Source organism: Colobus angolensis, unplaced genomic scaffold, assembly GCF_000951035.1.
Source record: "Colobus angolensis palliatus isolate OR3802 unplaced genomic scaffold, Cang.pa_1.0 Scaffold59, whole genome shotgun sequence".
Classification (NCBI taxonomy): Eukaryota; Metazoa; Chordata; class Mammalia; order Primates; family Cercopithecidae; genus Colobus; species Colobus angolensis.
In genome coordinates, this window is record NW_012119487.1 from 9,746,649 (window position 1) to 9,771,896 (window position 25,248).

At 56.0% G+C, this 25,248-nt stretch overlaps 2 protein-coding genes across 2 annotated transcripts in view; both read right to left on the reverse strand.

Annotated features, from left to right (window-relative positions):
• Positions 1 to 2,474: 2,474 nt before the first annotated feature.
• On the reverse strand, positions 2,475 to 7,008 carry LOC105526408 (chromosome unknown open reading frame, human C16orf59). The gene is made up of 10 exons (XM_011962403.1): positions 6,925 to 7,008; positions 6,714 to 6,812; positions 6,402 to 6,472; positions 5,871 to 6,279; positions 5,311 to 5,364; positions 4,875 to 4,965; positions 4,588 to 4,699; positions 4,382 to 4,483; positions 2,904 to 3,094; positions 2,475 to 2,637 (listed from the first exon to the last, which is right to left on the reverse strand). Exons 1-10 carry the CDS (start codon positions 6,948 to 6,950, stop codon positions 2,491 to 2,493), a joined length of 1,302 nt encoding a protein of 433 aa, XP_011817793.1. The 5' UTR covers positions 6,951 to 7,008; the 3' UTR covers positions 2,475 to 2,490.
• A 1,194-nt stretch (positions 7,009 to 8,202) lies between these two features.
• The window catches only part of CCNF (cyclin F), a 37,017-nt gene continuing 19,971 nt past the window's right edge, over positions 8,203 to 25,248 (reverse strand). The window contains exons 10-17 of the mRNA XM_011962463.1: positions 21,358 to 21,547; positions 17,903 to 18,026; positions 17,420 to 17,600; positions 16,996 to 17,083; positions 13,615 to 13,714; positions 13,387 to 13,514; positions 11,371 to 11,540; positions 8,203 to 10,493 (exon numbers count right to left, since the gene is read on the reverse strand). Coding sequence (XP_011817853.1) covers positions 10,021 to 10,493; positions 11,371 to 11,540; positions 13,387 to 13,514; positions 13,615 to 13,714; positions 16,996 to 17,083; positions 17,420 to 17,600; positions 17,903 to 18,026; positions 21,358 to 21,547 — 1,454 coding nt within the window. The 3' untranslated portion in view covers positions 8,203 to 10,020. The remainder of the gene's footprint in view (positions 10,494 to 11,370; positions 11,541 to 13,386; positions 13,515 to 13,614; positions 13,715 to 16,995; positions 17,084 to 17,419; positions 17,601 to 17,902; positions 18,027 to 21,357; positions 21,548 to 25,248) is intronic.

The following is a 25,248-nucleotide window of genomic DNA, read 5'->3' on the forward strand; positions in this document are numbered from 1 at the left end:
TGCAACCTCTGCCTCCCAGGTTCAAGCGATTCTCCTGCCTCAGCCTCCTGAGTAGCTGGGACTGCAGGCACCTGCCACCATGCCCAGCTAATTTTTTTGTTTGTTTTGAGATGGAGTCCCACTCTGTCACCCAGGCTGGAGCATAGTGGCACCATCTTGGCTCACTGCAACTTCTGTCTCCTGGGTTCCAGCGATTCTCCTACCTCAGCCTCCCAGGTAGCTGGGACCACAGGTACATGCCACCACACCCGGCCAATTTTTTGTATTTTTAGTAGAGACGGGGTTTCACCGTGTTAGCCAGGATGGTCTCGATCTCCTGACCTCGTGATCCACCCGCCTCGGCCTCCCAAAGTGCTGGGATTACAGGCTTGAGCCACCGCGCCCGGCCAATTTTTTGTATTTTTAGTAGAGACGGGGTTTCACCGTGTTAGCCAGGATGGTCTCGATCTCCTGACCTCGTGATCCGTCCACCTTGGCCTCCCAAAGTGCTGGGATTACAGGCATGAGCCACTGCGCCTGTCCTCTAGTTTTTATATTTTGAATGGAGACAGGGTTTCAACATGTTAGCCAGGCTAGTCATGAACTCCTGACCTCAGGTGATCCGCCTGCCTCATCCTACCAAAGTGCTGGGATTACAGGTGTGAGCCACCGCGTCCCGCCTGTGGCCAGCACTTGAGATGCAACAAGTAATCTCTATGCTGGCCCCTGAGGTCATCACCACCATCACCCAGCATGACAGTGGGGACAAACCTGGACAACTGGGGCTGAGTCCTTGAGAATCTTGCCAGGGCCAAAAACAAGTCATTTTGCAAATCCACCTCTGTGGTTGCAGAGGGCCCAACCCTGACCCCTGCTCTTTCCTGCCTTCATGGGGAAGGGAAGGAGGCTCAGAGGAGGTGAGAGTGGAGTGGCTGAAGGGTGAAGAGGTAAAAGGCCCTTCCTGGTGGAGGCTGTGTGAACCGGTGACCCCACACCCGCCCCAGCGACAGCGCCAGGATTGGGAGCTGGGCGTGGGCACCAGGAGACAGTGGGAAGCAGAGCTGGGTGGCTGTGGCAGAGTCAGTGACCGGCCTGTTCTCCAATATGGCCTTGTGGTTTTCATGTCCTCCAATGAATGAGTATAGCCTACAGCCTACAGAGGGTGGGGCTTTCAGCAGTGCTGGGCCCACCTTGAGTGGCCTTGTCCCGTCTCAAAGTCCTAGGCTCGGCCGGGTGCGGTCGCTCACGCCTGTAATCCCAGCACTTTGGGAGGCCGAGGCGGGCAGATCTCGAGGTCAGGAGTTCAAGACCAGCCTGGCCAAGATGGCGAAACCCCATCTCTATTAAAAAACTACAAACATTAGCCAGGCGTGGTGGCACGCGCCTGTAATCCCAGCTACTTGGGAGGCTGAGGCAGAATAATCGCTTAAACCCAGACGGCAGAGGTTGTAGTAAGCTGAGATTGCGCCACTGCACTCCAGGCTGGGTGACAGAGAGAAAAAAAAAAAAGTCCTAGGCTCAAGCGATCCTCCCGCCTTAGCCTCCCAAGCAGTTGGGATTACAGGCAGACATGCCATGCCCGGCTCATTTTAAAATTTTGTGTAGAGATGGGGTCTCACTGTTGTTCAAACTGGTCTCAAACTCCTGGCCTCAAGCAATCCTCCCACTTCAGCCTCCCCAAGTGCTGGGGTTACAGGTGTGACCTACCATACCCAGTCCATTTATAATCTTGATAAATACACTTGATATATTCCTTTTCAGCATGACATGTATCAACCAGTGATGTAACTTGATAAACAAAATCATAAAGAAATAAGGGCCCAAGTCCCACCGTGGCATGATTTAAATACATATGCTTTCAGCCAGGCACAGTGGCTCACACCTGTAATCCCAGCACGCTGGGAGGGCGAGGTGGGAGGATCACCTGAGGTCAAAAGTTGGAGACTAGCCTGTCCAACAAGGTGAAATCCCATCTTTACTGAACATAAAAAAAAAAAAAAAAAGCCAGGCGTGGTGGCTGGAGCCTGTAATTCCAGCTACTTGGGAGGCTGAGGCAGGAAAACCACCTGAACCTGGGAAGCAGAAGTTGCAGTGAGCCGGGATCATGCCACTGCACTCTAGCCTGGGCGACAGAGTGAGACTGTCTCAACAAAAATAAGTACAAATGCTTTCTAAAGTGGCTTTAATATCACACAAGCAGCTCTTTGGTTTACACTGAGAGAAAACAGAGGGAGTCAGGAAAGGCTCCCCGCTGGCCTCTGGAGTCCAGGAGCCTTGGGAAGGCTGAAAGTCAGCCCTGACCAGCAGGCTTAGTTGTCCTGAGAAGAGCCACTGAGGCCACCTGGTCCAGTTCACCAGGTCTCCCAGGGAAGCACAGGCATCTCTGGGTCCCCGAGCACAGTGCCAGAGAAGACACCCCCAATCCCCATCTGAACAGGGCTGAGGGGATGCTCTCTGGCAGGCCAGCGCCCAGGTGGTCCTGAGGCCTGGTGGGTGCAGCATGGGAAAGGCTCAGTCTGCAGGTTCATCTCGCAAGATGGTGAGGACACGTGCGCCTCCCTCGCAGAGCAGGCTGTGCACAGCCCGGCACAGGGTCAGCCAGGATGGCCCCTCTGGCTGTGCAGCACTTACCAGGGGGAGGAGTTCAGCCATCAGGACCTGGGAGCAGGGCAGGGCCAAGGTCTCAGGGGCACCTAGGCTGGGGGCAATCCTGGGACAGGCTTCGAGGCCCCCATGCTTCAGCCCCTCCCTCCTGCCACCCCTAGCTCAGTCTGGCCTGGGCACTTCCCAACCCCCACACACAGACCCCAGGCTTGCCCCCATCCTCCTGGGTTCTGGGGGGTGGAGCAGTCAAGCCCCTACCCTCAGGTCCTCCTCAAGGCTGCAGACCTCTGTTGCACCCCCATCTCCTCTTCCAGAAGCACCTTTTCCAAGTGGATCTGCTGGTCCAGCACGGCCACTTGCAGCTTGAGGGCCGCCAGGGTCTGCAGCTCCTGGGTGCTGGAGTAGACAAGCAGCTGGGGGCTCCATGTAGGCTCCGCTCCGCCCCCACAGGACAGGGAGGCTCTGGGGGGCCTCCCCACAGGACACGGTAATGGTGGCCGTTCCGCCACCGCTGTGTGCACAGGAGAATGTGGCCACTGGGGTGGCAGCCAAAGCCACGGCCCCGCTTTTCCTGTTTGCTCGGCTCTCCCAGGCATCTGCACTACTTGCCCTGCCTTTAGGGGAAAGGTGGGCTTTCAGGACAGTCCTGTGCAAGACTGTGTGTCTTGAGCTTGGACTTGCTGGCAGGGAGTCCTCTGTGGGGTGGCCCTCTGCCTGCCTAATTTCTTTACTGTGTTTATGCACGATTTTTGTGAGATTGGCTTTCCTTTTGACAAATGGTGTATTTTCACTCTTAAAACGTCAAGCAATTAGAAAATACAAAGGAGGAAACAAGTTCTATAAATAACCACCTCACAGGAGCTGATTCTCATGAGCTACTTTCCCTTTCTTTTTTTTTTGAGATGGAGTCTCGCTCTGTCACCCAGGCTGGAGTGCAGTGGCGCAATCTCAGCTCACTGCAACCTCTGCCTCCTGGGTTCAAGCAATTCTCGTGCTTCGGTCTCCCAAGTAGCTGAGATTACAGGTGTGCGCCATCATACCCAGCTAATTTTTGTATTTTTAGTAGAGATGGGCTTTCACCATTTTGGCCAGGCTGGTCTCGAACTCCTGACCTCAAATGATCCGCCCGCCTCGGCCTCCCAAAGTGCTGGGTTACAGGCGTGAGCCACTGTGCCCAGCCTCACACACTACTTTTTCTTTTTGTTTTTGAGATGGGGTCTCGCTCAGTCGCCCAGGCTGGAGTGCAGTGACGCAATCTCGGCTCACTGCAAGCTCCTCCTCCCGGGTTCACACCATTCTCCTGCCTCAGCCTCCCAAGTAGCTGGGACTACAGGCGCCCACCACCACGCCTGGCTAATTTTTTGTATTTTTAGTAGAGACAAGGTTTCACGGTGTTAGCCAGGATGGTCTTGATCTCCTGACCTTGTGGTCCACCTGCCTTGGCCTCCCAAAGTGCTGGGATTACAGGCATGAGCCACAGTGCCCGGCCCTCACACACCACTTTTTCAACAACTGGGTGAATAAGCAACAGCTCAGAGCAGTGAGGTTCTGTGTGTGGGGAGCAGCGAGGTAGAGGAGCTGCCCTGAGGAGGAGAGGAAGGCTGACTGCTCCCATAGGACAACTGGTGAGGACCCAGCACATTGGGGAGTGGCACTGGGCGGAGGGGGGGGTGGTCACCAACTTGCATCTGGTCCCTGGGCTGCTCACCTTTCCCTGAGGTGCAGACAAAGCTGGCTAAAGCACCCTGGCCCTGGCCCAGACCTCAGTGCAGGTGGCAGGGTGGGGGCGGAGTCTCACCTGCACGCAGTTCCTGCAGCCTCTGCAGACACTGGCTCACCATGGCCTGCAGCCCCTCCAGCGTGAGCAGGCAGCGGTACTCCTGCATCCAGTCCACGGGGGCTGCAGAAGAGTCAGGGAGGGCAGGTGGGGTCTGTGGCAGTCTGGAAACCCTCCCTGCACTAGCCCTCCACACTCCTCCCAAGAGAGACTCAGGACCCACTGACCTGCCGAGAGTTCCTCCCTCGCACGCAGTCTCAGCAGCGAACAGGCCTTCCGCAGGCGCCTCGCCTCCACCTCCACTTCCGCAGCACTGAGCCTGGGCTGGGACCCGCCTGACTGGATATGGGTCAGGAAAACTTCCCTGCAGCCAAGCCCCTCTGCTCCCACCAAGGACAGGGCCTGGAGAGTGGCCCTGGACATCCCACACCAGCCCCTCCTGGGGCTGCTCCACAAAGCTGCCAGGTTCAGAGCCAGAGTACCCCCCCGGCTCCCACAAGCCCAGCAAGGATACAGCTGTCTGCATGTTCTGGAGGAACTGGGTTTTGGCGGCAGCGGCATCCATGGAATCACTGGTCTGCATGGAACTGAGCTGGACCCACAGGCTGGGGTGCACACGTGGGGCGCCCCAGGAACCACAGAGGGACACGGTTATTCCAGCTGGTGAGCTGGGCCTTGGGAGGTAGGCAAGGGCCGGGGGGGGACCCCAGGCTGGGCATCTGGCTCTGCTGAATGCCCGGAGGGGTCTCCAGAAGATGCAGGGAACCAAGAGGACACTGACCCGAACTAGGGGACAGAACTAACAGGCTGGCAGACTTTTAACGTCAACAATGACCCCACTCACCAAAGAGGGCAAAGAGACCCACTGAAAAGTATCTCGAACCTGCACCCGAGCTGGTGATGCCTCCAGGTTCTCCCCTACCCCGTCTAGCCAAAGACCTCAGCCTCACCTCAAGTTCTGGGAAGCCGCTTTCCTGAATGCCGTAGGCAGCCGCAGCAGGTGCCTGTCAGAGAAGCTGGTGTTCAGAGGAGCATCGCCTTGCTCTGGGGTCTGCAACTCCCATTTCCTGCTCAGAGCCCAATCAGGGATGAGGCTTCTTGCCCCTTTCCCACACCCGACCCCACCAAGGATGAGCCCCCTTGGATAGGGCTTCCAGAGTGGCCATGGGAGAAGCATGGTCCAGTGCTGCCCCAGTAGAGAAGAGGGGGCCCCGTGAGCAGAGCCCACACCCTCCAGAGCCCATCTGGAGCCTCTGGCCTGGGCAAACAAGGGGACAGCCACAGAGGAGAGGACAGGACAGGCTCTAGTACTTCCCTGTCCTGATGGTGCCAACCTGGACACCAGCACACAGCTGTTTCATTCTGCCAGCTTCTGAGCACGAGCCTCAGGGGTGAGCCCCAGGGCTCAATGCCCTGCCCTCCCTGTCACCCCAAATCCCAGGCTCCTTGCTAGCCAGGGTCTGAGGAGGCAGAGACAGAAGTCCCTCCAGTGAGGGTCTGGGAAACCTACCCCTTCTCCTTGAGTGTGAAGGCTTCTGGGGCCTGAGGAGCAGCCGATGGGGCCATATGCTGGTTCCTGAGGCCCGCTCCAGGCCTGGGGGCTCGGGCTCCTATCCCAACACGGGTCCTATCCCGCACGGACGGCAGCCGGCGCTCAGGGCGGCCCTTGGCAGGCACCGTGGTCTGGCGGAGGCCCTTCGTAGGTCTCGTGTCTGAAGCATGGCCACCAGCTTGGCCTGGGGACTGGGGTGGGGTGGAGGCTGTCGTGCCAGGAGAGGTGACAAGGGACCCAGATTTCAGGCTGGGGGCCTTGTTTCTTTCTCCAGCCTTAGTGATGCCTCTTCGAACCCGAACAGCCTTCTCCAGTGCCTGGGTCAGCAACTCCAACTCTCTGAGGTCTTGTGGACTGGGTGTGCATGCTGTGAAAGCCAAGAATTACGCAGGGATCTCTCCCCACTGTCCCCCAGGAGGGTCCCTCACAACTGCACTCCAGAAGACAGACCAGAGCAGCACCTGGATTAGGCGGGTGGCGGAGGTTTACCTGGAAGGGGGTCCTCTTCATTAGTTTCTGGCTCTAGAGGTGGCTCCCAAGCCCAGGTCCCGGTTGGTTCCCTACAAAGACAAGGGCAGCCGTCGCATGGCCAGGAGGCAGGGCCCAGTCAAACAGACGAAAGGGGGCCGCCGGGCCCCGCGGCAGGCCCCCAGCCCAGAGCTTGCAGAGTAAGGGGGGTGGCACTGACAACCTATAGCTCCGAAGTGGGCGGCTGCGCCCGGTCTCCCAGCCACGGGACCTCGGGGCAGGACTCTGAGGGGCCGAGGGAGGTCTGGCCAGGGGGTCCCGGGGTCCGCGTACCAGGCCTGCAGCAGCCGACGGCAGACGCGCAGGCTCTGCTCCAGTTGCAGCTGTCGCTGTGCGCAGGCGTCCAGGGCGCCCCGCAGCTCGGCCACCAGCCTGGGGGATGCACCGGCGGCTCATCACCTCGACCAACGTCGGGCCTCGGGCCCCGCGCCTGACTGCCAGCCCGCCCGCGTCCCCCCGCCCCCTCCCGCCGCGCATGCCTCACCGGCGCGAGCAGTCCGCGGGCAGCATGAAGGCGGCGGCGTCTCCTTGCAATTTGCCGCCTCTGAAGAGCCACGCCTCTTCCGGGCGGGAAGGCCGCCCCTTCCCGGCCGGGCTGCCCAGTCCTGATCCGGGGCTCCGGGGCCGCCCCCGAAGCTTTCTCTCCCTCCTTGCGGGCGAGCCTCAAGCCCCGCCCACTCCTGCCGCCTAGGTCTCCGAGGCCGCCCGGGAGGGGACTGCGGGCGACGCCGGGATTTTGGTTTGGGTAACTGGGTAGATGGGGGCGCCATTATCGCGCTTCTCTCGTAGGGCGCCTGTGAAGGTTATACGAGAGGCTCCATCTGTCCTTATTGAAAGTGCTCCAGCGCAGGGACCGGCCGTCCTGCTGACAACCGGGCCACCGAGCACGGGGAAAGGAAGGGGTTGCTGGAGGTGAGGATGCCGCCTGTCAGGAGCGGGGATGAGGGAGGAGAAAGTGTTCACTTCTGGACATGTGACGTGATAGCACTGGGCAGAGGGGAGGAAGCTCAGACCTTGGAGCAGTGGGCCCGGCGAGGTGGCCCTTGGTGGGGCAGGGGACGGGTAGGGACAGGTGACGGGGCCCAGGCAATGGCCAGGGAGGTGGAGGAGCAGTAGGACAGTGTCACAGAGGCAACAAGAGGCTGTCGCGGGAGGGAGTGGGTCACAGGCCAAGCGCTGCTGAGGTCTCGGCGGTGTACACAGCACCGGGGGGTGCGGAGGTTGGCGGACAGGGCCTTCAGTGATGCAGGGGACACCTGGGGGAGGAAGTGAGGAGGGCAGCAGGGCCCCATGTAGTTGGTGTTAACAAGAATAAACAATTAGGGGCAAGAAATCCCAGGCGGTAGCTGGAGGAAAGACAGACCTGGGGGTGCTGTTTAAAGATGGGACAGGTGAGTCCATTCCGTAGTCGTTAATGGGAAGGTGTCATCGCAGAAGGGGAGGAGGGCACATGGGAGTTGTCAGGGAGGTTGGGACCCAGGCCGCTCTGGCCCAGCGCTCCAGGTGGGCCCCTCCATCAGCGGTGGGGGAGGGTGACGGTGGCCCTGCCGCCCTGGAGGTTCTCTGTGAAGGAGGCGGCAGCACTCGAGATGCAGGAGCCCACCCACCCCAGCAGGTGATGCCGGGCTCCCCCGGAGTGGTTTCCTCCTTCAGGTGCAAGCTGGGAGAAAGCAGAGAACTGACTCCATGAAGAGTTGGGATTTTGACAAAAGAGCCCCTGGACAAGGGGTTGAGGCAGCGAAGGACGTCCATCACTCAGATCTGTCACTATCCTCCTCACATTTAATCCTCACAACACCCCTGTGAGGTAGGTATCATCGCCCCCTCTTACAGATGAGGAAACTGAGGCTCACACATGCCCAGGGGCATACAGTCAACAGGACGGGTCTACAGTTCCAACGCTTCGGTTCTCACCCCGACCACGCCCCACCCAGGGTGGCCAGAATTCCCTTATAGTCGCAAGAAGACAGCTGCTGCAGACGCGAACACACACAGCACCAGCACACAGAAAAGCAGCAGCTCAGTGAGCATCTCCCAGCCCTGGGTTTCTCGTTCAAGAGCATTTGGGGGGCCAGGCGCAGTGGCTCATGCCTGTAATCCCAGCACTTTGGGAGGCCGAAGTGGGCAGATCACCTGAGGTCAGGAGTTCAAGACCAGCCTGGCCAAAATGGTGAAATCCCGTCTCTACTGAAAATACAAAAATTAGCCGGGCGTGGTTGGGTGCTTGTAATCCCAACTACCTGGGAGGTTGAGGCAGAATCTGGGAGGCGGAGGTTGCAGTGAGTTGAGATCATACCACTGCACTCCAGCCAGAGCAAAAAGAGCAAAACTCCGTCTCAAAAAAACAAAAAAGCATCTGGGGGACACTTCTAGCCAAGTGGTTCTTTCTTACATTTGCAGAGGAAACAAGTGGATGGCAGCAGGGTGAGTGTGTTGTGGTAAGCCCACCCCCAGGGAGAGGCCACGGTCACATGGCCCCAGACAGGCTCCCCAGACGTGGACTGCTGTCTCCCAGGCTCCCTTTCCATGCAGGAGCGGAGTCTCTGTGGCCAGCAGGAAAGCCCAGGGGTCTGCCTCCCTCCCACGGGCCCCCAGAGCACAGCTGCAGTTGGGATCAGCCAGGACACGGCCCCCAACTGCTCTACTCCTCTGCCTCTTGGTCACCTCAGATGTTATAGGGGACTTCAAGTTTTTTCTGGCTAGCCTCTCTGGGAAAATTCTTTTTACATAAAGTGTGTCAGGATGGCATTGAGGGGCTGGAGTAAGATTGTTGTTTTGCAGTTGAACCTAAATAATGGTAGGAATCTCTTGTTTTTTTAATACCTTCTAAGTGTTTCTCGTTTTCATCTTGGAAGAAGGAAATTTAGAAATAAAGACAGGAAAAGAATGGCCCAGAAATTCAGCACAAAGAGAGGTGTTCACATTGACAACATCTGTGGGTCACAGACAAACGCCTCTGGGACAGAGCTCTAAAATGAGTAACGTGTCGTAGGGAGTGGGCCTGTGGCCAAGGCAGTCCACGCAGTGTGCAGGGACACAGGCCCCCTTACCATGGAATCCCCACCCAGAAGCAAGTGGGTGCCCCATGCAGACCAAAGTGGATGAGGGGACAGTGGTGTGCTCAGAGCTGTCAGCTCCCCACTGGAGCCCCAAACCAGACAGATGTGGGCAGGAGCTCAAGTGGTGTCTGACTACCCAGGTCACACATGCCTTGAGCGTGAACGCTGTCAGCCCCTGGCACCGGGCTCTGTTGGGGCTGGGAAGACCAGGACACACATGGGCTGAAGCTTCCAGAGACAGTGAGACACGGAAGGGACAGAGAGGTGCCCTCCATGCAGTGTGGCCAACTGCTTTGAGGCTAAACCTTCCAAAGAGAGGGATCTGACCTTTTCACTCTCATTTCAACATTCTCATGGCTAGCACGGGACTCCTGCGGAGAAAGAAACTTGGTGGCCACAAGTTACCCTCTGCTCTCTGTGCGAAGGCCTCCGGGATCTACACAGCATTCCTATGCTGTGCTCCCACCCCTCGCCTCCAGCCCCCTCAGTACACATCCACTGCGGCAAATGCGCTGACACACTTACAGCCTCACAAGGCCCAGGTTCGTGTCCTCCTCACCGTGTACGCATAGGTTTATCCGTTTCACCTGTTGCCGGGGAACACTGCTCTCGGGGGGACTTGGGGGACGACATTGTAAACATGACTTCCTGGCCTGATGGTGGCAGGGCTGTGTGTGCGAGTCACTGTCCAGGGACAGCACTGAGGTAGGTCGGGGCAGGACCCCCAAGCCACCATCCACAGAGCTTGTGGGACTCGTGGTGCTGATGGAGGAGTACCCTGAGGTCGTGACGTCCTTCCCCGGCTCCAGGCTGGTGCGGAGCAGGGACTTGGGTCCTGGGGTTGCAGGGATCTGGGTATCCAGCGCTAGTGCCTGTGGGTCCTGGGGTCTCTCGTCCTCTGGGCAAGCCTCCTCATCACTGGATTCCTGGCAGCAATGCTGTTCTGGGTTCAGGTAGACCACGGTGACATCGAGGATGCCACTGGGAGCTGTCACTGCAGGAAGGTTGGTGGGGAGGGAGATCATGTCACACCCAAGCATCGGGAAGACCCCCTGCCAGGTCAGGACCCTGAAGTGCAGGTCAAGAATCTTCTACCTTGCTATGGTCCCCTGTGTTACCCTCCTGTGGTGAGAAGTGTGGGTGACATGCCTCTTCCAAGGCTGGACAGCTGCCTGCTATGACTCCAACAACAGTGGAGATGACAAGTTGGGCATCTAGCTCAAGTCAAGTGGATGCAGAAGCAAGCAACTGGGAAATCGACAGGACTCACACTAACTGGGCTTCTGGTAAGGACCCATGCAGTCTGCCTGGGGTTTGCACAGGGCAGTGATCCCAGCAGGGCAGTGAGGAGTGTCATGTAAACCATGTAGGCACATCTCAAACAACATTCTAGAAAGAAAAATTAGCCTGTCCAGCTAATTTTTAAATTTTTTGTCTTGCTATGTCACTCAGGATTGTCTTGAACTAGCCTGAAGTGATCCTCCTGCCTCAGCCTCTCAAATTGCTGGGATTACAGGCATGAACCACCACACCTGGCCTAGAAGGATCTCCATGAACTCCAGACAGGTCTACCTCCCTCATCCTAGTGAGGTCTTCCCAGCACAGAATGAGCAGGAGCCAGATAGGTGTGGCCTAAGTCCTCTCATCCCTGTGTGGTGGGAGAAGCTGTGGTGTTTTGGGGGTTCTCCCCTCCTCTCACTCTCCCCATGCCTGGACACACTCCCTGGCAGGGCAGGAGCTGGCCCCGCCCTGTGCTCTGTGCACATCCTCCTCCCTCCCACAGCACTCGCACAGGGCCAGGTGCCCAGAGACCCTCAGTGAGAGCCATCCTGTGTGATGTCCCTTCTGGTGCGCCCTGGCCCTACACTCACCGTCGCCCTCCTTCTCGCCCTCGCTCTCCTGGTCGCCTTCGTAGCCAGAGCAGCAGTCTAGGCTCCAGTCGAGGAAGCTGCCCAGCAGCGTCTCCTCCTGGCTGGACAGCTCCGCAGTGGGGGTGGTAACAAAGCTGCCCCTGTCCTCCTGGAGGCTGTTCTCCCGCTTCCTGCAAGGTGGAGAGAGCCCAGGAGACCCGGTCATGGGTGGCAGTGCTGGGAGGCCAGACCCTCTGCACCTACCTCTAACACCCGTGTGCCCCAGCCTGTCACTGCATGCTCCCAAAGGGTCTGGTCTGCTGCATAGAAAATGCTGGTGAAGCTAGAACAGGTATAAGCCCTTAAGGTAGGGCCATCCTAGAGGACAGCTCAGGCAAACTCAGGCCCCAGGTCTGGGTGTGAAGCCCAGCCCACCCGGCTCAGCTGTGGGGCCTGGGCCAACCATCTGGTCCCCTGGACACCCCCAGGATGATGCCACCTTCCAGTGTTTTTTTTTTTTTTTTTTTTTTTGAGGTGGAGTCTTGCTCTGTCACCCAGGCTAGAGTGCAGTGGTGTGATCTTGGCTCACTGCAACCTCCGCTTCCCAGGTTCAAGTGATTCTCCTGCCTCAGGCTCCTGAGTAGCTGGGACTACAGGTGCCCACCATCACACCCAGCTAATTTTTGTATTTTTAGTAGAGACGGGGTTTCACCATGATGGCCAAGTTGGTCTCTAACTCCTGACCTCAGGTGATTCACTCGCCTCAGCCTTCCAAAGTGCTGGGATTATAGGCGTGAGCCACTGTGCCTGGCCCCTCTGGTGCTGATTAATAAGGGCCAGGCAGTGCTCAGCCCGGGGCCAGGCAGATTGCATGGAATGGCCTGGCCTTGGGCGGTGCCGGCACCCACGGCCAACTGGGGTCAAGTCTTGCTCGGGATGGGGCTGGAGGCCAGAATTTGGGCCTGAGCCTGGGAAAAGCTGCCACACCAGCTGAGCCTTTCCACTTCCTGAACCCAGGGCCTGGTGGGGAGCGGGGGTGGAGAGAGCTACCCGTGTCACCCATGGGGGTCTGTCTCAGAGACTGATGGGGCTTTGGGGGGCCTCTGGAGAAGCAGGTCTAACACAGTGAGGCTGAGCACAGGGCCAGGCCCCCTCCTGGAGTAGCTATGCGTGTGTACATGGACTTTCCTCGTGATGACCCTGGCCCCAGGGAGTCGGTGCGTGTGTGGAGTGAGACAGGAGGGTCAGGTCTCCTGCCTTCCACACAATGGAAAGTGCTATCACGCTTCTTGGAGTGGAAGCAGCCGTAGCAGGGGCTTCGGCTGCTTCCCCGGGGTTCCCCAGGCGTTTAGGTCTCCTGCCAGGGGCCCACTCCCCACACAACACTCCTAGAGGCAGCCCTGCCTGGTCCTGTATTGACAGGGAAGACCCAGCCACCCAGTGCCCGCCCTTGGGCAAGTTACGGGTGCACATGGTGCTAAGGAGTCACAGAGGCAGGGCCAGCAGCACAGGGAGGGCCCTGTTCATGGGGGCCTTGCAGGATCAATAGCAGTTCTCCAGGTGGGTAAGGTGGAAAGAGGAAGTTAACTCCAGGATGAACAGCCAAGGTGCTGAGATAGGAGAGGCGGGTAAACAGGTTCACACAGGTAGTAAGGGAAGTGCTGGGGATGTGACTCAGGTCACAGCTCGAGTGCCGGGAGTGACAGCAGCATCATGGAGCAGGTAAGTCCAGGACACGCATGACAGGCACGGACAGGGCTAGAGCCAGGCTGGGCTCCCGCATGCTCGAAACCATCTTCCTCCACAGGGAGCCCAGGCAGAGGGAGAGGCAACAGCCTCTGAGGAAGGAGACCTGGGCTGGAGACAGTGGAGGTTACGCAGGGGCCTGAGGCATGACTGCAGGGCTCCGTCCCAGGGTCACTGTCCTGGGATCTGCTGCTCCCCTGACAAGCCTTGGGGGCCTCTCTGTGTGACGGAGCGCTGAGGGAACTGGGCCGGCATGAGGGTGCCAGCATTGTATGGCGCAGGGTAACTAACCGTTTGGTTCTCCGCCCCGAGGGAGAGCTGAGGAAGGTGTGGATCTCCCCTGTGCTGAGGAAAGTCGGGGGGTCGGGGCTGTCTTGTGTCACTCCTAATGCTGCACACAACTGGCTGTAGCTCAGCACCTTAGGGGAAGCCAGAGTTAGGGGGTGCAGAGGCCCCAAGGGTGAGGCCCACCGACACCCCAGCACCCCATGAGATGCCCAGATGGCAGGTGAGAGGCACCTTTTCCTGGCTGATTTCTCCATAGCGCTTGTCCTCAAATCGCTGCTTCACGGCGGTCAGAGAGACTTGCCTGTAGTCCTTGGGGGCGTCATCGTGGAAGCTGGAAACAGTCATGTGGAGTGGACATGTGAGGCACCCCTACCCCATTTTTAGCCTTAGTTCACTGAAGTGAGCAATGAGAATGCAAAATGGTGCTGTTACTCTGGAGTCCAACCTGGCAGTTCCCCGAATGGTTAAATTTAGTCACCACAGAACCCAGCAATTCTCTCTAGGTAAAGACCCAGGAAAAAGCAAAAACTATGTCCACACAGAAACCTGTACTAGAATGTTCATGGCAGGACTGTTCACAATAGGCAAATGTCCACCAGCTGTGGGATGGATAAACACATGTGGTCCATGCAGGGGAATATTATTCAGCCATGAAAAGGAATAAAGCAGGGACACACGCCACAACATGGACAAACCCAGCAAACGTGACACTGAGGGAAATAACCTAGACACAAAAGGCCACCTGTCCTATGACTCCATTTATATGCAATGTCCAGAATGGCAAAAATCTGTGGACAGAAAGTAGACCACTGAGTCATCTAGGGCTGAGGAAATAGCGGGGAACCAGAGGGTGACAGCTGAGGGGTGTGTTGTCCCTTTGCGGAAAGTGAAAATGTTGTAAATTTGATTGTTGTGATGACAAGCACAACTGTGTGAATAAACTAAAAGCCCATTAAATCATACAATAAAAGGAAGTTTAGTTTGTAAATAATGTTTCTAACTTATCTGGTTTGGAAAAAAAACATTAACTTTTTCAGGCAGAAGAGAATAAATGCAGTTCAGAAACAGCTTTTGGTGGCCAGTGTTGGGACGATCTGTGCTCCCCATAAGCAAAGGTGGGGGGGTAAGATCCATGCCGACCCTTCTACTGTCACCCTCGTTCCTTGCCCAGAAGGCACAGGGTCCGGGCACTGCAGGAGAAAGCAGCATGAGCAGCAGCACGTGCCAAAGCCCGGGAGATGCCACCAGGTCCCCTGTGGCTGAAGTACAGTATGGGATAGAAATAGCAGATGAGCCAAAGAAGGGGCTGCTCAAGGGCAAAGAGACCCCCAGGGAGTTCTGATCTCATCCTGGAAGCCGGACAGCAAGGCCCTGGGTAGTGTACACGGGACACGCGCAGGGTGGCTGCCAGTGTTCCAGGAGGCTGGGCAGTCACCACGGATAGCTCCAGCCCCCAAGCGGTGAGCGCACGAGGAAAGTGCACTGGCGAGGATGCAGGGATAGAGAAGCAGAAGCAGCTGGTGGAGGCCTCAGCTGGGCGCACAGTGGTTCATGCACCACGACCCACCAGGGCCGGAACAGGCCATCGGCTGAGTCACACTGGCAGGGTGGGTGGCAGGTCAAGGTTGAGATGTGGTCTGAATCCTGGAAGTGATGAAGTCTCCCAGGAAAGGAGTCTGAGGGGTAGCAGAAAGCCAGAATTCCCTGGCCCCTTGGGGTGGGTGAGAAGGGAGACTAATACCCAGGCCGCATGGCCTAGGGCGGGAAGCTGAGGCACCCAAGGGAGGGAGGGTCAGCGTAAGGCTGGCTGGAGAAAAGCCACCCAGGCCTGGTGTGGTGGTGCCTGTGGTTTCAGCTACTCAAGAGGCTGACACAAGAGGATCCCTTAAGCCTGGGAGGTCAGGGTTGCAGTGAGCTAGGATGGCGCCACTGTACTCCAGCCTGGGCCCCCAACTCAGAAAAGGAAAAAACAGCCTACACCGCTGAGTCTGCTGGATTTGGCTGAGGAAAGGGAAGTCATGGCAGAAGCAGGGAAGGGGGAGACCAGGGAGTGGTGGTGCCGAGAGGTGGGAGGAGCAAGTCTGTGAGCACAGCTGAGGAGGCGAGAGGGAGATGGCTGGTCGGATGCAAATTCAGCCCCATGCTTGTCCCCCTCGCCCCTCACTGGCATGACTCCACTCACAGCCCCTGGCCCCGCTGGTCTGCACTGGGCCCTGGCATGGCTGCCCCCTTTGCCTGGGACTCAGATGCCCGAGTGACCCCGGCTGCACTCCCTGAAGGGAGTCGCACCCGCCCGTGCCACAGGCCCTGCTCCTGCCTGCTGTTTCTCCCATCATGACCTGCCCTCTGAACTCTCTGTGCTGGCCTCTCCCCCAGCGCCCGGCCCACGGTGGGGCTTCATGCACTGCATAGAACAAACCAACGTGGCCTGAAGGGAAGCTGCCAGGGCAGGTGGAGGGGCTCAGATGCAGCGAGGGCCAGGCCAGGCTCAGCAGACAGAAGGGCAGAGGGGCTGGGGCAGGTGGAGGGAAGCCCAGCGGGGCTGGGGCAGAGAGGGGGCCACAGCTGGGCACGATGGGGCAAGTGACCTGCCCGCAGGCTCCATCTTCTCAGTGAGACAGAGGATAGATCTATATCAACGGCTGCATTGGGGTGGAAGCTGTTCTCTCAAGGGAAGGGGAGTGAGTATTTTCCCCTCTGGGGGCCATGTGGTCTCCGCTGCACTAAGCTCAGCCACTGCTAGAGCAAAAGCAGCTGCAGACGATGTGGAAACCAGTGAGGGCGGCTGCTGCCAAGAAAACCCCATTCACAAAAGCAGCCAGATGCCATCTGAGGGCCACACTGTGCCAGCGCCTGGGCTAGATGACAACTTGACACAGGTACAAGTTACCACAGGTTAGGGAGACGCCCTCATTTTTTTCTAGTACGTTCTGCTGCCTATGCAATGAGCTTGGGTTGGGAGCAGCTGCTCTCAATGTGAAAAAGGTGTGAGATAAGAAAGTCCTGGAATTTTTTTTTTTTTTTAGATGGAGTTTCACTCGTTGCCCGGGCTGGAGTGCAATGGCGCAATCTCGGCTCACTGCAACCTCTGCCTCCCAGATTCAAACGATTCTCCTGCCTCAGCCTCCTGAGTAGCTGGGATTACAGGCACACGCCACCACACCCAGCTAATTTTTGTTTTTTTAGTAGAGACAGGGTTTTGTCATGTTGACCAGGCTGGTCTCGAACTCCTGACCTCAGGTGATCCACCCACTTTGGCCTCCCAAAGTGCTGGGATTACAGGTGTGAGCCACCACGCCTGGCCAGTTTTTGTTTTTGGAGACAGAGTCTTGCTCTGTCAGCCAGGCTGGAGTCCAGTGACGTGATCTCAACTCACTGCAATCTCTGCCTCCTGGGTTCAAGCAATTCTCCTGCCTCAGCCTCCCGAGTAGCTGAAATTACAGGCATGCACCACCACCACGCCTGGCTAATTTTTGTATTTTTAGTAGAGGTGGGGTTTTGCCATGTTGGCCAGGCTGGTCTCGAACTCCTGACCTCAAATGATCTGCCTGCCTCGGCCTCCCAAAGTGCTGGGGTTACAGGCGTGAGCCACCACGCCCGGCCAAAACTCACCACTTCTTATGAAGGCTCAAGACGCAGGGAACGAGGTCCTCATAGGAGAATCCGGTGAGGTCCCACAGCTGAGTGGTCCAGGGCTGTGCTGGGGAAGAAAGCAGGCCAGGGATGGAGGGGATGGAGGGGCTGTGGTGACAGCCACCTGCCACTTCCACTCTATAGCTCTGTGGGCTCTGCTGTGGAGTTTCTTGGAGCTCAGGGTTGCAATCCTTTTAAAACAGTTTTGGAAAAAACCCATACGTAGGGCGTGCAGGCTCACAGTCAGAAATCTGGGACATACTGAAGCTAGGAGCTGTGCTGTATCTCATCCCTGAGGAAGTAACCAGGACAAATGAATGCTGGACTCTTTTCCTCCCCACAGCCTCCTCCTATGTGAGCACCTTCCCTGACACAGGCATCCCTGGGAAGGGCCTCTCCTTACTCTGCCTGTGCGTCAGTCTGGCCAGAAGCAGGGCTGCGGCAGCCAGGCGGGCTGGGGCATAGGCGGACAGGCTGGTGTGCAGCAGGGAGAGCTCGCAGAGGAAGCTGCACAGGTGCTGGGTTCTCAGCTCCACGGGGACTAGCACCAGCAGGACCTCCTTGTAATCCACCACGGTGGGGACCTAGACAGCCGGGAGCAGGAGTGGGCTCTTAGTGCTTGGGGCCTCCTTGGTGCAGTGCCACATGCAGGCCCAGCGCAGGGTCTGGCCCAGGTGATGTTCACGTTGATGCTGCACGTGCAGCGCACCAGCGCAAGTGGTGATGTGGTGCAACCGTGGCCTCTTGCTCCGTGGCTTTGGGCACAGCAGAGAGAGCTGCCCTCTGAGTCCATGAGGCCTCCCACAGCAGGAAAGCCAAATGCCCACCCCCACCCTCCAGCACAGCGACAACTAGGATTAATAAGGAAAATGGAACCACTGCTTACTCGAATCTTCCCTTCCAAGGCGGAGACGATCTCGCCCATCATTCTCACCAGGTCCTCATACTTGTACGTGTTGTCTGTGAGCCACACGGCCTCCCGGATAGTCAGGATCTCTTTACTGATGAACCTGCAACGCCGAGAAGGGGTCTCAGCGCAGAGCCCACTTCCTGGGGCAGGGGTGGGGCGCAGGGACCCAAGGCTTTAGGAGGCTTCAAGGTAGGGAGGGAGCCACGGCTTTGGGCTATGGTGACAAACAGAGGCTTCATAATGGAGCCAGCTGCCTGTGGCTGACAAGGGGCATTTAAAAAAGGGGACGCCCAGGCAGAAGGACAGCTTAGCCGGGAGTTCGAGACCACCTTGGGCAACAAAGCAAGACCCTATCTCTTCAAAAAGTTAAAAAATAAAAAATTAGCAGAGCATGGTGGCATGTGCCTATAGTCTCAGTTACTTGGGAGGATGAGGTGGGAGGATTGCTTAAGCCCAGGAAGTTGAGGCTTCAGTGAGCTATGATTATAGCACTGCATTCCAACCGGCGTGACAGAGCAAGACCCTGTCTCAAAAAATAATCATCATAATAACAATAGGGGGGAGGTCAGAAAGTGCTGGAAAGAAGGATGAGAGCCACAAGGCAGAGAGAAAGCAGCAGGGCTGTTAGGCAGACTCACAAATGTCTGCAAAAGGCCCAAGTGCCACCAGCATTCAGTTTACCAAAAGACACCAAAGACAGAGATTTGCCCATCACACGACAGCTCTATCAGTGGGGTGGAAATGTTTTAGACCCAGAAGGTGGGTGAGCCACCAGATCTAGGAATTGGAGGCAAAGGGCCCAAGGGTTGTTGGAAAGTCTGTGCCCGGTACTGTGTGGCCACAGGAATCCTGACTGTCCCCAGGCAGGGGTCACCCTGTTCTCTGCTATCCACCAGCGCCAACTATCAGGGAACACGCTGCTCCAGTGGCCCCCGCAAGGCACCTTCCCGTTGGACTGAGGCCAAGTCTCTCGGCTGCTCCGTCCTGGGGACTCTGCAGGTTGTGTGTGTCATTCACTTGACCAAGAGGACAAGAGGCACGGGCACTATGCCTGCCAGCGCAGGGACTGCAGACGCCAAAAAGATGAGATGTCAGTAGCCAACAGGGAGCCCAGCGTGGGGTGTGAGGTGGCTGGTGGTTGGGGCAGGGCACTTCTGAGAGCAGAGGTGGCGGGCAGCTCAGCCTTTAAAACCTTTTTTTTTTTTTTGAGACAGAGTTTCCCTCTGTCACCCAGGCTGGATTAGTGCAGTGGCGTGATCTCGGCTCACTGCAACCTACGCCTCCTGGGTTCAAGCGATTCTCATGTCTCAGCCTCCCAAGTAGATGGGACTACAGGCGCCCACCACCACGTCCAGCTTGCTTATTTATTTATTTAGAGACAGAGTCTTGCCCCATTGCCCAGGCAAGAGTCAAATGATTCTCATGTCTCAGCCTCCCAAGTAGATGGGACTACAGGCGCCCACCACCACGTCCAGCTTGCTTATTTATTTATTTAGAGACAGAGTCTTGCCCCATTGCCCAAGCTAGAGTGCAATGGTGCGATCTTGGCTCACTGCAACCTCTGCCTCCCGGGTTCAAGCGATTCTCCTGCCTCAGCCTCCTGAGTAGCTGGGATAACAGGCGCCCACCACCACGCCCAGCTAATTTTTTGTATCTTTAGTAGACACAGGGTTTCACCATGTTGGCCAGGCTGGTCTTGAACTCCTGACCTCATGATCTGCCCACACTGGCCTCCCAAAGTGCTGGGATTACAAGTGTGAGCCACCGTGCCTGGTCCCCCAGGTTTAAAAAAAAAAAAGATAAGGCAGAATTGATTTGAGGGAGCTGTAGTGATAGTTATATAGACCACTGCAATCAGGTCTTGTGGTTGGGGAAGAAATTGGACTCGGCTCCCTGAAACGTTTTTAGTGGTTATTCTCTCACTGCCAGCCGGTTTGTGGCCCAGGAGCTTGGTCGTAGGTTGCAGTGATGGATATGTGGTCAGATCCAGGGAGGCGGCCACCCAACCTCCTCAGTTGTCTCTGGTAGGAAGACCTGGGATGCTGGATTCAGGCCCAAGAGCATATGTGAAGACAGCTCTGGATGCTTGTGGCAGGGGTTGCTCCCTCCTTCCGTGGGAATGACACTGCATCGAGCCGGCACACGCAGGCCCAAAGAGACTACACCTCCCACTTCCCGTCTGGTGAGACGTGGCCACAAGACTAAGCTCAGTGCAAAGGTAAATGTGGCAGGTACAGGTGTCACAGGGACAAGGGCAGCACCCTAGCTGGTGGCAGAGATTAACATGGGAGATGGGGCTCCTCTGCTTCCTCATCAAACAAAAAACATCCCAATGACCTGAGCCCGGACCCTCTGCCTCTGGGTTACCTGTGCAAGAGAGAAACAAGTCTCTGTAGCTTACACATACGCTGTGTGCAGCCAAGCCTATCCTCAGCCACCAGGCTCTACAGAGGAGTTGGTCTGGAAAGTACTTCCTTGGGAAATGTAGACCATGCTGGGGACAGCTGGTTTAGGAAATGCAAAACGTATTGTGAGAATCATTTCCACGTTATTCCCAAAGGCGGAACTAGGGGATCCAACATTAGTTAAAGGAAAGCAGTAGTCTGATGTGAAAGGGACAGGCTGCCGGGTAAGGACGCACCCTGCTGCTGAGAGACACCCACGTGGTTGGAGTGGGCTCTGCAGGGCACCAGTGGGGGACGAAAAACCCTCTAACTCCAAGAGTGTAGGAAACTCTGGCAACAGACTTTAGAACCTGACTTCAGAGAAGGGCAGCCGACTGCCACCCTCCCCGATCAGTCATCCTGCCACCCTCAGGAGCCAGGGGACAGGGCTGTTCAGCCTGCGCCTGCCAGAGTGAGGCCACACTTTGGGTCCTGAGATCGCACACCAGGACAAATTGCCTGGATGCAGGTACCCCACACAGTGGCCCCCACACACTGAAGGCTGTTCCATCACCCCTGCCTGTGGAGGGCCCTCAGTATGGCACTCCACATCTGACCAGGTGGGACACTCACGGCTCATGAGTCAAGAATCAGTAAGGGCCAGGTGCAGTGGCTCATGCCTGTAATCCCAGCACTTTGGGAGGCCGAGGTGGGTAAATCATTTGAAATCAAGAGTTTGAGACCAGCCCGACCAACATGGTGAAACCCCATCTCTACTAAAAATACAAAAAAATTAGGCAGGCATGGTGGCGCACGCCTGCAGTCCCAGCTACTCTGGAGGCTGAGGCAGAAGAATCGCTTGAACCTGGGAGGCGGAGGTTGCGGTGAGCCAAGATCGCACCAGTGCACTCCAGCCTGGGTGACAGAGCGAGACTTGGTCTCCAAAAAAAAGAAAAAAACCAGTGAGGAGCACGTGAAGGGCAGGTGACCCTGAACCCAGGAAGGGCCAGCACGTCCCTGCCAGCTGGGCTGAGGGGGGCTTCTCACCGGGTACAGATGACCATGCAGGCGATGCCCAGCAGCTGGAGCCTGTACCGCGGCACCAGCCTCCTCCGCAGGTACCGGTCCACACACTCCACGGTCAGGTGCAGACACAGGCTTGTGAAGTCCTTCATGGTGGCAACTTCCACCAGCCAGTCGATCAGAATGTACCTGCGGAAAGAGCAGCGCGTGGGAACTAGGGCAGGCATTCTCCATGCGTCCCTGTCTACAATTTCAACTCCACCTGTTGGGCCTGACCAAATAACCTGGCTAGCTCTGGAATCATGGGTTTACCCTGGAACCCAGGCTGGAGAGGCCATGTCACAGGAAGCCCAGGAGGCTCCATGGGTCCCAGCCCCGAAGCAGGCCCCACATCCTTCGACTGTGTTCCTGGGAGGTGGATGGACTTGCAGATCTCTGCACCCGCCCTCCCTCCCCCAAGACCACATGTTCCTGGTGCTCCCAAACCCAAGCGCTTCGAGACCTCGACCTGGCGCAAAGTGAAAAGTCAGCCCACAGCTGTTGATCCACCCACAGTGGATGAACCCTGACCCTCAGGGCATGCAGGTAGCGGCAGAAGGTAGACAGTCGCAAGAGAATGCCACAGGATGCCCCAATATGGTAAATGCCTTTCTGAATAGAGTGGAGACACTTGTCTTTTTTTGAAACAGTCTCGCTCTATCACCCAGACTGGAGTGCAGTGGCGTAATCTCAGTTCACTACAAGCTCCACCTCCCGGGTTCGAGTGATTCTCCTGCCTCAGCCTCCCGAGTAGCTGGGACTACAGGCACGTGCCACCACGCCCAGGTAATTTTTTGTATTTTTAGTAGAGGCAGGGTTTCATCGCATTTGCCAGGATGGTCTCAATCTCCTGACCTCATGATCCACCTGCCTCGGCCTCCCAAAGTGCTGGGATTACAGACGTGAGCCACTGTGCCCGGCCTAATTTTTGTATTTTCGGTAGAGAGAGGGTTTCATCATGATGGCCAGGCTGGTCTAGAACTCCTGACCTCAGGTGATCTGCTTGCCTCAGCTTCCCACAGTGCAGGGATGACAGGCGTGAGCCATCGCACCCGGCTGTAGACGCTTGTCTTAAAGCAGAGGGGTCAGAGTGAACAGAAAGCAAGAGAGGAGTGGGAGGATGGGTGATTCTGCTGGGCAGGCAGCGCAGGTGCCAGGTGTCAGCCCAGACACAGGCATCTTCAGAGGTGGAGGGGAGGAGAGGAAGACGGGCCGAGGCGTGAAGAGAATGGCAGAGGAGGAGCAGAGGAGCCTCTATTTCCTCCCGGAACAGAGAACATGCAAGAGCCAGGTGTTTACGGCTTCAACTGGCCTCTACTGTGAACAGACGACAAAGCTTACTCAAAGCAGATAGATTTAACACGCTGAATGATCTGACTTCTAAAAACAACCACTGGGCCAGGCACGGGGGCCTATAATCCCAGCACTTTGGGAGGCCAAGGAGGGCAGATCATCTGAGGTCAGGAGTTCAAGACCAGCCTGGCCAATATGGTGAAATCCTGTCTCTACCAAAAAAATACAAAAATTAGCTAGGTGTGGTGGTGCATGCCTATAGTCCCAGCCACTTGAAAGGCTGAGGTGTGAGAATTGCTTGAACCCAGGAGGCGGAGGCTGCAGTGAGCTGAGATCACACCAGTAGGCTCCAGTTCGGGCAATAGGGTGAGACTCCATCTCAAAAAAAAAAAAAAAAAAATTTAATTAATTAAAAAAATAAAAATAAAAACAGGGCGGGGCACAGTGGCTCATGCCTGTATTCCCAGAACTTTGGGAGGCTGAGGCGGGTGGATCATGAGGTCAGGAGTTCAAGACCAGCCTGACCAACATGGTGAAACCCCGTCTCTACTAAAAATAAAAAAATCAGCCAGGCGTAGTGGCAGGCACCTGTAATCCCAGCTACTCGGGAGGCTGAGGCAAGAGAATTGCTTGAACCCAGCGGGGCAGAGGTTGCAATGAGCCAAGATCGCACCACTGGACTCCAGCCTGGGCAACAGACTGAGACTCCATCTCAAAAATAAAATAAAATAAATTAAAAAGTAAAAATAAAACAGACCACTGAATTGCATACGTTAAAATAGCGAATGTACCTTCGTTTTACATCAAATGCTGCATCTCCCTGGTAAATTAAAAAAAAATAAAATGCCCACACACATAAAATGAATTTCAACAAACCAAAAAAAGAGAGCAGACCAAGAAGGTTAGAAGGTGTTATCAGCATATTTCTTCCAACAGAAAGAGGGAAGGGGACTGCATCACCACACAGGCAGCACAGGACTCAATAGCACTACAGCTTGGTGCCATTTTATAAAAAGATTTTCATTTTTTTTGTGTGAGGAGAGGGTCTTGCTCTGTGTCTCAGGCTGGAGTGCAGTGGCACGATCATAGCTCACTGCAGTGAACTCCTGGCCTCAAGTGATCCTGCCACTTTGGCCTTCCAAAATGCTAGGATTATAGGTATGACGCACAGCGCCCGGCCAGTGTCATTTAATATAGGGGAAAGGGGTGCTACATCCCTAGGCCTGTGTGTCAGTGTGCATGTGTGATGTGTGTGTGTGTGTCAGAAAGGGACATCAGGCCTCTCTAGGGAAGGGATGATAATTCTTTTTTCTTCATAGAGATGGGGTTGGTCTTAGACTCCTGGGTTTAAGCGATCCTCCCTCCTCAGTGTCCCAAACTGCTAGGATTGGCTGGGCGCAGTGGCTCGCGCCTATAATCCCAGCACTTTGGGAGGCTGCGGTGGGCAGATCGCTTGAGGCCTGGTCAAAATGGTGAAACCGTCTCTATTGAAAATACAAAAATTAGTCAGATGTCATGACACATGCCTACAATTCCAGCTAATCAAAAGGCTGAGGTAGAAGAATCATTTGAACCCGGGAGACGGAGGTTGCAGTGAATCAAGATCGCACCACTGCACTCAACCTGGGTGACAGAGCAAGACTCTGTCTCAAAACAAAACAAAACAAAACAAAACAAAAAATTTAGGATTAGGATTACAGGTGTGAGCCACCACGCCTGGCCTGACCTGATCATTTTGTAAATATGTAAATGTTTACTGAGTGCTTACTATGCGTTGGGTGTTGTCTCCTGATGGGGTAACCAGAGGCTTCCCATTGTAAATCCAAACTGTATCTGAAATCTCATGCATAAAGTTGAAAATCACTCATGTTTTCCATTTTACCCTCTCTGTAATTTAGTGGTCAGCATGACAGCTGCCCCAGATGGCAGGGCTCCTGAGGGCCACTGAGTTTCATGTGACATGCTGATGCTTACAGAGACTGGCCATAAAGAAAAGGCTGTGTCCCAGCTTTGGGAATTGGAAATATGAATCTCAACATCTCAGAAAGATGTTTAAGATGTTCAATGGAGGCTCAGAGCAGTGGCTCATGCCTGTAATCTCAGCACTTTGGGAGGCCATGGTGGGCAGATCGCTTGAGGCCAAGAGTTTGAGACCAGCCTGGCCAACATGGCAAAACCCCATCTTTACAAAATATACAAAATTTAGCCAGGTGTGGTGCCTGTAGTCCTACTTGGGGGACTGAGTTAGGAGAAAGGTTTGAGCCCAGGAGGCGGAGGTTATAGTGAGCCGAGATCACACCACTGCACTCCACCCTGGGTGACAGACAGCCTATCGCAAAAAAAAAAAAAAGAGAAAAAAGAAAAACAAAAAAAGATGTTCAACATGTTCTATGGCTTAAAAAAGATCACTGCACTGTGGGAGGCTGGGGCAGGAGGGTCGTTTGAAAAGCTCAGGAGTTCAAGACTAGCCTGGGCAACAGAGTGATACCCTGTCTCTACTAAAAATACAAAAATTAGCTGTGCGTGGTGGTGTGACCTGTAGTCCCAGCTACTTAGGAGGGCAAGGCGGGAGGATCACTTGAG

What these genes read in the sequence shown, in the direction of transcription:
- LOC105526408 (XM_011962403.1), bottom strand. Translation starts at nt 6,950, where the DNA reads ATGCTGCCCGCGGACTGCTCGCGCCG. An exon ending in GCGGCTTCCCAGAACTTGAG is followed by an intron (nt 4,966 to 5,310) that starts GTGAGGCTGAGG and finishes TGTGCACCCCAG; the next exon opens with CCTGTGGGTCCAGCTCAGTT. An exon ending in AGCAGATCCACTTGGAAAAG is followed by an intron (nt 2,638 to 2,903) that starts GTGCTTCTGGAA and finishes CCCTGCTCCCAG; the next exon opens with GTCCTGATGGCTGAACTCCT.